This window comes from Pleurodeles waltl, chromosome 4_2, assembly GCF_031143425.1.
Source record: "Pleurodeles waltl isolate 20211129_DDA chromosome 4_2, aPleWal1.hap1.20221129, whole genome shotgun sequence".
Classification (NCBI taxonomy): domain Eukaryota; kingdom Metazoa; phylum Chordata; class Amphibia; order Caudata; family Salamandridae; genus Pleurodeles; species Pleurodeles waltl.
Genome location: NC_090443.1, coordinates 5,540,573 through 5,553,938, shown reverse-complemented (window position 1 = coordinate 5,553,938; position 13,366 = coordinate 5,540,573). Strand labels below are relative to the sequence as shown.

Sequence of the window (13,366 nt, the reverse complement as noted above, 5' to 3'; positions counted from 1 at the left end):
GGTCACTGCTCAGCAAGCCTGGGCGAGGAACGAGTTGGTGGGCAGTGGTGTGGCCCAGGGGACTTTCTCCCACGGACGAGCCTCACTCAGACTGGGGCAGTGGAAGGAATCTGGGAAATGAAAGCAAGCAATAAAACAGCGCAGGCCCGGGCAGCAGAGATATTAACACGAAGAGCAGGGAGGCCCTGTCGCAGCACCGCGTCTGATCCTGCAGTTAGCAAGGCTGCAGCTTCTAAATATAGCCAGGCAGAATCGCTGCTCCTTTTATTTTCCAACCCGTGGTCAGATGAAGGAGCACGGTAGAATGGGCCTCGCAGCACACTCAGCTTACAAATCTTTGAAAAACGGCGCAGAGCCCGTGAACCATGGCAGAACTAGCTTTGTGCGTAGGTGCTGCCATCCAGACTCCACCCGAGGCCCTCCAGCCTGTCTGAAAGAAAAACGTAAAGCGGGTGTTGCCACAAAGCCAGAGCCTCCATGACCCGCAATATTTCCTAAAGAAGGATACCCTGACTCCGCCCTGGGCCACATAACTCAGCGCCCTAGTTCAGAAGATTATTGCGGCGTTGAAATAAAACCTCACCCCACTGATGACGCAAGTATCCTAGCTTGGGCCTCAAGGGCGAATATTATATCGCCCATCCCGGCACATGCGCATTTATACTCATCTCCCCCAAAAGGCATGATTTTCAGTATCATGCTCCGATGCTGGCATCAGTGCTGAACTGCGCCTGCCAATCTCCTTCTCCTTTCTCCTCCCATGCCTGGCAGGGCACTGACCCATATGCCCATGAATACCAGCCGTCCCTGCCAATAACCCTCATCATCTTCCCACACAATGACTGCCCAGCATTCGGCGCAAAAGTGACACCTCACAGCTCACACTAAATCCCCACTGCTGTTCAGTCTTCCCGCACCAGATTCAGGGCCTTCAAAGCACCTAAATGACAAGCTCGTGTCCCTGAACCGAAAGGGGGATAACAAGACAAGTCAACACACGACCAACATACTAATTGTTATTTATGCAGCCCTAAAGGTGACAAAGCATGTGTGATGATCTCTAGTCCAAAATTGGAGTAAGTCACGCACCACACACAGTCACTACTGCAACACACTCTGATAAAAAACAAAGCAGAAAGGGAACCCAATAGGAAATCAATTTAAATTAATCAAAATCTATCTCTCTACCGATTGATCGATAGATAGGTAGATAGGTAGATAGATAGATAGATAGATAGATAGATAGATAGATAGATAGATAGATACATAGGCTACTGGTAGCAGCAAGGCAGAAGAAGACGGATATTATTGCAAGATTATTTCATACTTTCATCCTAGATGCAAGCCATTAGAAATTGATTCAGGAGTTGGTTATGCTAGGAGCTAAGAGGGTGTATTAATTCACCACCACAACAAAAGTTCCCATAGAAGGCAAACAGTAAACATTATTGGATTTGAAAGAAGCATGGAAACTATTTGCATCCATCATGGAGCAAGGACCCTGCTGGCATTGACAGAGATCCCAGACAGGGCCCAGCATAATCGATAACAGGAACAGAAAAAGGAGTTGAATAAGATACATCTTTCCATTAAACCGCAGATTCCACTATTGGAGAATGACTATAAAAGACCTCTTGAAGCCTAGACAATCAGACATAAATAACTACTATTCAGTAACTTGTGGTAGACAAATCCCTAGACTATCATATCTGTCCCTCAAATCATACCTGTCCTTCAAACACACATACAAGGCAACCAGACTACAACAAACTCTGACAAAGAATACATATTGAACCCAGCCATCAAGTATCACTGAACACACCACTATCATTCTTGGGCTAAATCTTGTTTATTGGTTATTCCTCACTATTTGGAGATTGATGAAATTCTAAGTCACACACACCAATTTCCTTATGTGGTGTAATCGAATTCCAACCGCAAATCTGTATTGCCTATAGCGCATGTAAAATATACCAACGTTTATTGCTGACATGCAGACTTCAAAAAGAGGATTTGGAAGGCAGAGGGTGTACATTCTAGTTCTTCCACTGATCGCTATGGTGTTCTGTGTTCTTCAGAGGTCTGTACTGGGAATCGATCTCTTTTCCTTAAGTACTGTTCCATTATTCTGTATTCCATCACCTAAGCTTTTTCATTATCAACTTTACTTCCTTTTTACTATTGCACATAATCTGGCAATTGTGTTTAATTCAATCTCTTGCCTTTCTAGATCGCATCTTTGGTTAATCCTCACCACCTCTATTTGTTTAACAACCTCAGACATTAGCCTTTCATCCCTTGCCGTCGTTGAAGCTAATTCTGTAAATATTATTTCTGTCAGGCCTTATCTATTGCTCCTCACTGTAAGTTGGCCTTCCTAAGCTTCTGATTTATTCAAAATTCATGTGCTCATCTGCTCTTCTCCCTCCCTCCCTCCCTCTTCATTCTCATATAGCACCATACATGTGTCAATTTCGCTGGTTAGCTGTTTCATTTAAGTGTAAGTTCAGTTTTCCATGCATTTCTGTGCAATTCATTCAAATGTGTTCCTACTCTGGCACCACCTGCTCTGATTTTACCGCCTGCTTCTCTGGCCCATGGCACTTTCCCATCCTCCTTGTGCTCCAACTGTTTTCATTCAGTTGCCTCTATGTTATGGAATTAAATCCCTCTTCCTGTGAGGAGTGCTAATAGCTGAAAAGACCTTTAAGAAGCTCCAGAGAGAGTTGCCATGTACTGAAGGCTGATCCTTCTGGTGTTGGTACTGTTTACTTATCTAATTTCCTTGTACTGCTTTATCCATCTTTGCTCTGCATCGTGGTCATAACACTGAAAAATCACTGAATAAAAATTCAGGGAGGTTAACAACTTCAAACTCGACCCCTCAAAAATTAAGAGTTTGATGGACCGCTAATCACCCACAAGTTCAAACAATTCAAGTTTCTTTGGGTTCGGTTTATCCAGGATTACTCCCTAGGCGCACTCCCCGTAGCCTTTCAAACACACAGATATTACCCGCTCCCTACGCCAAACTCCTTTATCCAGCCATTCTGCCCCCAAGATCACATAACCCAAAATCTTAACTAATCCTATCTGGACCTCCAAACAAAACATTTACCTGTGCCCTGCCTTTTGTTAGAGTTGAGTTAGCCCCTTTGGGAGACACTATGGTTTGAACTGAGAAACACCATTAATCTGATAAAAAGAAGTATGTGCTGCACTAGATTTTTATGCAAATCTGGTGTACTGACTGCCTCAGGAGAGGTACACTAGATGAACTATATCAATAGATACAAACGCACTTAAATAGAACTATGGACGACTTTCAATAATCTTTACAATGAATCTAAATTACTGATTGTTATTGAAGGAAAAGGAAGCATACAAGGGGTAACTGGCACATTACTCCAGAGCTTTTTACCTAAGAGCTCGAGAAAGATTGATCAACAGACCGCAGTGGGTTCAGAATGCTGCGGCGAGGATCACTGTCAATCTGCCACGCAGACACTCACTGAGCCAGACATTGAGGAATTTGCACTGGCTCTCAGCCGAGAAGAGAATTCTTAACAAGCCCCTGCTTTTTACCTTCAGGGCCTTGCGCACTACGAGACCGACCTGCCTCCATGCGCGTTGTAAGGAATACACCCCCACACACTGCGCTCAGCCTCTTTAGACCTTCTGCAAATTCCCAAGATCAGCAGAGCTAGGAAGAGAGATGGCTCCTTTTCCCTCCTGGTGGCCAAGGCTTGGAATACCTTACCGTCTTCTTAAAGCAGGCCCCTACTGTGGACATATTTAAGGAAAAGCTAAAAACGCATATTTTCAATCTTAAACCACTCGCTATCTCCTTCCCAAGCTCAGAGCGCTGGGATGCGTATTAGGGAGCATCGGTTGCGCTATACAAGACTTTCATTCAGTCATTCATTCAAGATCACATCACGCGAAGAGGGGATATACTGAAACTAGAATGAACATGGATCCTATGCAACCACACTCTAATAACTTCAGATAATAATCAGATGGTCATGCAGCATAACAGAATCATTGAATGCTTAACAATTTTCTTCAAAAATATATGGAACGTATCTCATAGAAGCAAATTATTAATTATTGACCATTTAACTAAAAATACATTGTGTGTGTGTTTGTGGGCCTGGGTGTCAATGCTTCATAATGCAGCATTTCTACATTTTTTACAAATATGTTATATCATGTACAATTGTCATTATTCATAGTTTGTACATACAGTGGAATGTATAGAACAGTCGAAAGAGGTCACTAACCGTTATAAAAAGGCCAAACCTCAAACAGTAAATAGGAATGTGCTTTCTACTTACCCCATCTTGCAGTATTTATTACAATATCACGCCACACTACCTGTCCTGCAGCACTGGGTAACATAAACACTAGGCAACAGTTCAATGTTTGTTAGGATTTTTAAAAACCTAAGATAAGGGAAAAAAATCCCTGCTGTTTCTAAAATAGCTTTATTGGGCATTCTAGAGGGCATTAACTTTGAGACAATTTCCGTTCACACTTCTTATGCATCCGGAACTTTGTCACGTGTATGCCTCCATCGTGCACCTCTACGTAGCCTGTCGTGTTCTCTTTGCGCTCCGTGCTGCCTCCAGGGCAGACCAGCTCAACTCCAATCTTCAGCTCCAAGTTGCCCACATGAAAGAGATGTGGGGAAAGACAGCCACACACTTAGCAGAGAAACCCTTAGTTTTCAGTGACAAAAAATGACAGGAGAATCATCTCCCAAAAATATTTTTAATGGTGAAAAATTACACCTCAAAGAAAACAGAAAGAATCTGGCAAACTGAGTAAAATGGCCAAAGTACGAAGTGTGTCAGCTTCTCCCAATCACAGGGGAAAGTTTACAGGTTCGACCACGCCCCTGGCTACCAGTGAAGAGGACGGCAGCACCGAATATGCGATGTGATCATAAGGTCTGCCCAAGTAATCCCTCATGGCACCAATATGTATACGTCCTCCAATGAAACAACACGATGGCCAAATTTTACAGCATCACCGGACTACACACTCCTGGAATTGCTACGCGCTATAGGGAGCTATCGAGCTTCATGCGCCTGACATTATGGTACTTATTTTCTAACCATTCCATCTGTATTCATCCCTAGTTATGTTTTTGCTCATCCTATTGACTTGTAGCCATGTTTGTTTAGTTTTTCTGTGGAAAAATAAGTTTAAACTAAAATAGGCACCTATTTAATTAAATGATACTAATGCTCTCACATTTGGATGCCTGTTGGTTTTTCACTATAAACAGACACATATATAACACAACAGTTCATTTTAAGTGAGAACATTGGCACTGTAGTTCAAACACAGGTGTGCCTCTGCGATTATTTAAGGGAATCATGCCATTTTGTATCACCCTATGCTGTCAATCTGCACATATATTGGCCTCACAGTCATGACTCAAAGAAGGAAGAGTCATTCAAAAGAATTCCTACTGTCTGTATATTTCCGTCCTCAAAAATAAGTACAGGCAGGGAAAAGCATTGTTTTATTACGGAAATCGCTTAAAAGGTGGCTCTCTGAGCACAGAGTCCTTTATAAATGTTGTGGGTACTAAAGATTTTTAGGAACTTATATCATGCTCTGTGAAAAGCTGTTTAAGAGCAAGGTTTTATATAAATTAACAAGCTTTTACAAAAGAACCAGGTTTGGATGGAGACATGCCCTAACACAGATGAAGGAGACAAGGGTAGCGTATTTAAGTAAGTAAATGAGTAGATAAGTCACTCACCATGCCTGGGGATTGTGACCTCGAATCAGATCCCTCATTTTGGTCCATCTCGGTTTTTACTTCTATAGTGGTCATTTCCGTGTTGGCAAGAAGGAGCTATGGGGTTCTAGGCAGAACCCTCAAATACACAGCAACCCCTCTGTCTTCCTGGCACTCCCCTCCAGCGAGGCCGCCCCCTGAAGGTGAATGATTGCGCACGACCCTGCGACAGGCTTCCTGAGATGCTGATTAGAGTGGTGCGGTGGGCTAGTGTGTCAGCGAGTCTGGACATTTATAGGACACAGAGTTCATCCTCCCACCAGTGGGCACAGTGCCACTGTATAAAGCTAGCCCCCTCCCTCGCTGGCATCTCCCTGCACCTCCAACCAACCACTCCCCTCCAATCCCTTCACCCAAAGGATCAGCAACAACAGCAAATCCATATTTTAATAAACGCAGCCAACAATCTGCTCCATTTGCATCAGATCGCCTTAATCTGTCATAAAGATTATCCTGGATAATTGACAAAAAGGGAAGCAACTCTCCTTACTCCACCTTGTAATGGCTGCTAGGAGCGCTCACCCTCCCTCTCCCTAGTGGAGAAGAGCGCACAGCTTGATATATCAACAACATGGCCGACAAATATAGCAGGGAATCAAGGGCCTTGTTCTAAGCCGGCCACTCAACCACGACAGTCAGCGGTCTAGTGCAATCTGAACATGTCATCCTTGGGCAGCAGGAAGACTCGTGCACATGTTGAAGTGGAGCAGCAGGAAAAGCTGCTCACATGTCAGGCAGGGCCATCCGACGGAGTCATGAACATGTAAACCTGCCCAGGAGGTGGTGTCATGTACACTATATTGGTTTAGATGGAGGGGATGTGGATGTTGTACTGGGCAGTGTGAGAAATCCTGACTTGTCATGTAGGTGAGGAAGGAGTTTTTGTGAAAGTTATTACAATAGTGTTGGAGGATTTGTGTGGATTGTATTTTGAGCAGTAGAAATCAGATGCATGCAATCCTGGAGACCCCCAAAGTGTGACAAAAGGAGCTGTGCACGTTATCTGGGGTTCCAAGAAGAGTTGTGCACATCATCCTTCAACATTAAGAGGAGATGTGAGCATGTTTTGGTGAGGCAGCACGAGGAGTTGAGGGCATGTCACCCAAGACAGGAGTGTGGTCAAGTTATCTTCAGGTCGAAAGAGGAGGTGTGCATATCTCAAATGGAAACAGAGTTTCCGCCTGCCGGCCCAGCAGGAATGTCGGCCGTAACATGGGAGCCGGCTCCTAATGGAGCCGGCGGTGTTGCGGCTGTGCAACGGGTGCAGTTGCACCCGTCGCGCTTTTCACTGTGCGCTGTGCAGACAGTGAAAAGCAGGGTGGGGCTGTGCCTGGGGGCCCCTGCACTGCCCATGGGCAGTGCAGGGGTCCCCAGTGGCCCGCAACTCCCCTTCCCGCCAGCCTTTCCATGGCGGTCTCTACCGCCATGGACAGGCTGGCGGGAAGGGGACTCGTAATCCTCTGGGCAGCGCTGGAGGATTAAAACCGCCGGGACAACCATGGCGGTAAACCACCGGTCCCGGCGGTGCGACCGCGGCGCTTCTACCGCGGTCGTAATGAGGCAGATTGTACCGCCAGCCTGTTGGCGGTACAATCGCCAAAACAACCCTTGTAATGAGGCCCATTATGTCACTTTAGCAAGACTTGTATTCACAAAAAGACCCTCCTACTGTACTCACATCAACCAACCCCGAAATACACCTGTTTGTGTGTCTGGACCATGAAGAAAAACATCACTCAACTGTGAACACCCTCTCCACCAACAAGGGAGTACTGTGATCCAAAATCTTGAAGCTTAGAATGTTTAACCCCACCCAACATCTTGCAAGACAGCATTTGTTTCTTCGTGGTCATCAGTTAACACCATGTTTGCCCCCCTTGCTCACGCCAGCCTTAGCCTAAGAAACTTGTGGAATATCGCCCCTCATATGTTAGTGCACACAAGTTTGCATTCAGGCACATTAGGATTGGTAGCTCACTAGATCCGCCTTGTAGCCACATCTGTAACGATTCACTTCTTTGTCTCCCCAATGCCTAAAACTACCCCAACTACCCCTTTCAGCACGAGTGTGCTCTCTGCATGACTGGAAGTACCACTCAGTTGTATGTGTGCCCGCTGCGGAGACCTTTGTAAGGCTTAAATTACACTGCTCCAAATCTGGGCAAGATATTTCAAAAGAGTCCAATGAACTCAAATAATGATCCACCCTGCTCCCCTTTGCATCCTCTCCTGTTCCCTGCAGTGCTTTGAAGCAATCTACAGGGCATAACATCATGTTATTTCTACCCATGCCTTGCTTTCTTCTCCCTATCCGCGCACCTACTGTTCGACTGATTCATCATCTGAAAAAGAGAGGCCATTTGTCCTGCAGAGAGCTCCACTGCCTAAGAATGGACCAGAGAATACATTTCAAAATACATTCTGTGAGCTTGAATATTTTCCAATGGCCAGCATACTCCTGCTCACCCTATTCACCCAGAAAACATGGAGCTATGGAAGGTCCATACAACGAGGGAGGGAGCATACCACTGGAACGTGCCTCGGGCTGGTGGGCCCTAGGCCCTGCCCCAATCTGCTGGTACTGATCAGACTGATCACTTCCCTCCTGCCCTTTAGAAGGGCCTCAACAATGTTCCTATTCTGCCAATGAGAAGGTATCTGTTGTTGCTCCCAGTGTTCATGGCTTTGTTCTTCAACAAGAAGCCACTTGCCGCTCGAAAAACTTAACAAATAGTAAAATAAATCAAGAGCAGTCTACCTGCAATGACATGATCTGCATCTATGGGACTGCTGGAAAGTCATTCGGGAGGGCAGTCACTCTGCCTCTCACCATACAGTCAGGCTCAAAAGTCTCTGTCTTCGCCATATTGCGCCTCTCAGTCTCAAGCAAAGAGGCACTGTACAGATAACGTTAAGATAAGGAAGAATGACATCACTGACAGCAATGGGTTCCCATGCCAATCTCTACAGCAACAAGATCCTTTCATACCATACAGGTTAATGTTAGATACATAGGGCAGATCTACAAGAAACGCAGGTATGTGCAGTATTTACAAGAATACTGCACACCCCTGTGTTTCCCCCTGCGCCAGCACTAAATTAAGCAGCCTTTGCCAACGCAGGCATCCTTGTACCATAGTACAAGGGTGTCTGCGTTGAGGGGAGTGATATACAGTGGCGATTTGGCACTTCAATGTGTGCTGCAGAATGCAGCACACATTGAAGGACCAAATGTCATTTTTGAATGATTGTTTATGTGCAGGAAGGAACACCTTCCTGCACATAAACAACCATTCATGGCCTTTCGTGCTTTCTATGTGTGCTGCAGAATGCAAAAAATGGGAAAAGCAAAAAACAAGGAGGAATAACAGTATTCTTCCTCGTTGTGCCACACTAACGCCACTTAGTTTTTGGCGCTGCCACAGATTTACGCCTTCTAGTAAATATGTGGCAGAGTCAAACGCAATTGGTGTTGCGGCTGAACACCCATAGCAACACCCATTGTACGCCCCTCTGACGCAGAAAACTGCGTCGGAGGGTCCCACATTTAGAAAACAGTGTTAAGTCACAAAACGTGGCTTAGCGCCACCTTGTAAATGTGATGCAATGCACTTCGCCACTGGAGCGTCTTTGTGATAAAATGAATGAATATATACTTTACTATATATACCCATATTTTCATATTTCGATACACTTACATTTTTTTCAAAACCCTGATGAATTGACCATTGTTCCGGAGACACGTGTTGGCATTTAATTGTCAAGTGGAAATTTCATGGAAATCAAATGGAAAAACCTTACCATAAAGTTAGTGTTTCAAATGGAACACAGAAGTGGTACTTTCTACTCAGATTACCTATTTGATCGTGAGAAGTCCCATTAAACGTATTGCGGCAGAACATAAAAGTGTAGGTACTCTTCCTACTAAATTAAAGGAGTGCAGCTGCCCACTACCAGAGAGTACCTGCCCATTTAAAGCATTGTATAAAGTGAATCAAATAGACATATATACAAACTGGATCCCCTCTTAACTCCTAAGTCTTCTTAAATCAGAAATAGTTTTAAATTCAGAGGCACTCTGGAGAAATGTGAGTTGGCTTGAAGATGATGCGTTGTTAGGTCCCAATTCAGATCTTTTGTCTTGGGGAGGTGGTCTCAGTATAAACCCCGTCCAGTGGAAATTATCAGGGTATACCCCAAATAACAAGCTATATGGGGTGTTTGTAAATCATTTTGGTATCCTTGGTTTAGTACGGCCCTGGCAGCAGGGTGGACCTAGCAACCAAGAAATGTAAAATCGCGTTTTCAAGCAAAGAGAGAGATCTTAATCCATCGTTACATATATATGCACTGAGGAAAAGATAGTGGTATCAAAGTTTAAAACCATAAGAGTTCACATGCATGGCCCTGGCACAGCTGGGGATGGTGAGAGAGCTGCTGCAGAGCCAGGGCACAACAGACAGGGAAGGACGCAGGCAAGGGAGGTGTTAACTCCTCGGACTAGGCCTTGAAGCCTGTGGAGATGACATTAGTGGTGGTGTGAGCGAGTCTGTGTTCATTTGTCTGTGAAGGCTCAGGGAGGAGAGGAGTCAAGAGTTAACTAAAGCTGTGAGGGACACAAGGAGGAGGGCTATAGAAAGGCTCTAGGTGGGTGTCCAGCTCAGTGGTACCAACCGCTACGGTTTGCCACTTTTCCCCGAGAAAAATACCGTCCATTTGCTCACTTTTTACAATTCTGCCAAGGTGCCTGCAGGATAATTAAATAGATCTGTATATAAAACATATTATAATCTTTTTTAACATGGCCTTTCTGTCTTTGTTTATTTTAATAATCAGTCAGAGATGGTTACGGAAGCTCTAAAACACATTTTAAAGCGCTTCTGTTCTATCGAAATTGTATTTATATAGCTCTGACTAATCCTCGGGATTCTTACTATTTAAGCGAATTTACTATAAGGGGAAACATACAGGCTTTAAAGTGGGTTTCCCAAAGAGGACTCTGAAGGCAGGGAGAGGTGGAAGGGGCCTTGGCCAGGGTAGGATGTGAATACACAGAGGGCAGGTGCCAGGGGACTTCCGTCGAGGCTTGAAGATTGTGGAGGACAGAGGGCGAAGAGGAGACAGGGACATGGAGCTGCTCTAGCAGTCCGTAGACATGGAGGAAAGAGGCGTCGAGAGGGCTAGGCCTCAGCGTTAGCCTGTGAAGGGAGGAGAGGTGTTAGGGGTCTGTGGCCTATTGTCTGTAATGAAAGGAGAATTGCCATGGTCCTGGGACCAACAGGCCCTGAAAACCCGGGGGTTACCAAGAGACTGTCCGGAGAGGATCAAGGAGGAGTTAGGGACGGACAGGAGGCACAGCAGACTCTGGGGGCCGCAGGGAGGGAGGGGAAATGGTACCGGGTTCTGCAGGCTTTAGGGACACAGGAGAGATAGACCAGCCTTGCTGTTCTCCTTTGCCTTTCCCCACACCCTTGAGCTGTTATGTCACAGCCAAGGAATGCCCTGACAACAAGGCCAGTGGCCCTGGCTCAGAGCCTCAAATCCAGGCTTGGCCCAGCTGGTCCCGCCACCTGGAAACCAGCACTTCCCCTTCTGGTGCCTCGGAAGTGAAGGGCTTTGGTGCTTCCTGGAAAGGAATTAGAATAATTGACACTGAGACTCACAGAGACAGATGTTCTGGTCTGTCCACTGATCTGTTTTCAAACACCCGATTTTGTCCCCTCCCCCTAACTTGCTCTCCCCTGCAGTGCCGGAGATCAGGCAACGCCTGTCAGTGAGAGATGCACAGAACGGAGAGCACTGCAGGGCTATGAGCCAGGCACGAGAGGAGGCAGGAGGATGCAGACATGAGGAGAGGCATTTTATTTATGTATTCGTTGTGTTATATAGAGAAGGCAGGGTTTCAGAGCGCTGTTCAAAAGAGGAGAAAACCCAGGCAGGATTCAGGGATTTACAGAGGATTTCAATACAAAAGTAAGTGTGCTTATTTTAGATACTGAAGCGTCTCTCTTGAGTAAATCAGATTATTTGTTATTAATTAAAAGTGCACGCTTTAAAACATAAACTGGGAAACAATTCTGCGCCCGCACTACGAGGGAAGTCAGAGGTCATGCGTGGCCTGCATGTGGTCGGATTTTTATCTCAATCGGAACATTGTAAGCAATTAAATGAAAACGAGAGGTTTTTGTACAGCGCACATAATGAAGTCACAGGAGGCACAGAAATAAAATATTTGCCTCTGATCACACATTTTGGGCAAGAAAGAAATCCAGGATGTTCCCTTAAATCTAATGGCCCTACCTATACTACTTAATTTACATCTTTATTAATGTTATGTATTGCTCATTTTAACACCAGATGCTTGTTTTACCCATTATAAAATTAGATGAAAAGCAGAAAAGTATTATCCTGTGAATGTCCTAATAACAGTTCTCCGAAAAACACTGGTGCGTATTTGTATGAAAACGAAAACCTAGAAGATAACTAAATGGTGCTTATTTTTCACCAATTAGCAAATAATTCCGTAATTATCAATAAGAGTTTAATTTTTTCTAACAAAAATGAAACCAAAACAGACAAAGGCTCTTGAAGTAATGAGCAAGTCCTCCTCAAATAATCAGACCCAGTTTAATCTTGTTAGTGCCTATGAAGTAATCTGATAGTCATCTTCAAAGCATCATCACATCATCAGCAACAATCTCAGCTCGGGAAGCCATCAGCTGCTCATCCTCAGGTCATCACAAATAACTTGTGAAGTCATCAGACACTCATTTCCAAGTCATTCTCAAATCATCAGGCTCACTTTTCTAAACGCTGCTGATGACTTCTAGAGCTTAATTGTAGGAGGCTGGCCTGGCTTATAGTGGGTACCTGGTGGAACTTACACCTTGTGCCAGGTCCAGTTATCCCTTATTAGTAGATTAGAGGTGTTCTAGCAGCTTAGGCTGATAGAGGTAGCTATAGCAGAGCAGCTTAGGCTGAACTAGGAGACATGCAAAGCTCCTACTATACCACTTATATCATATAGCCCTATATCATAAGAAAACACAATACTCAGAGTTACTAAAAATAAAGGTACTTTATTTTAGTGACAATATGCCAAAAGTATCTCAGAGGATATACTCCCTTAGGAGGTAAGTAATATACACCAAATATATACACACACAAACCAAAATCAGGTAAGTAACAGTTAGAAAAGTAGTGCAAACAATGTAGAACACAACAGAATGCAATAGGGAGAAATAGGCCTAGGGGCAACACAAACCACATACTCCAAAAGTGGAATGCGAACCATGAATGAACCCCAGGCCTAGTGTAGTGTGTAGAGGGTCGCTGGGAATGTAAGAAAACACTAAGGGTGTCCAAGATACCCCACCCCAAGACCCTTAAAAGTAGGAGTGAAGGTACCCTACTACCCCAGTAAGACAGTAAAGTCGAGATAGGGGATTCTGCAAGGACAACAACTGACTGCAAAACACTGAAGATGGATTTCTGGACCTGAGGACCTGTAAAGGAAGGGGACCAAGTCCAAGAGTCATGCAAGTGTCCGGG

At 44.8% G+C, this 13,366-nt stretch overlaps 1 protein-coding gene across 4 annotated transcripts in view; it reads right to left on the bottom strand.

Annotated features, from left to right (window-relative positions):
- The window catches only part of PCP2 (Purkinje cell protein 2), a 95,331-nt gene that overhangs the window by 53,557 nt on the left and 28,408 nt on the right, over positions 1 to 13,366 (bottom strand). Inside the window, exon 1 of one of the 4 annotated variants that reach the window (XM_069230361.1) lies at positions 5,777 to 6,073. The exons of the other annotated variants lie outside the window; for them this stretch is intronic. Within the exon in view, the coding sequence (XP_069086462.1) occupies positions 5,777 to 5,851 (75 nt within the window). The 5' untranslated portion in view covers positions 5,852 to 6,073. Of the gene's footprint in view, positions 1 to 5,776; positions 6,074 to 13,366 lie in introns of those variants that run through there. 4 annotated transcript variants of the gene reach the window in all.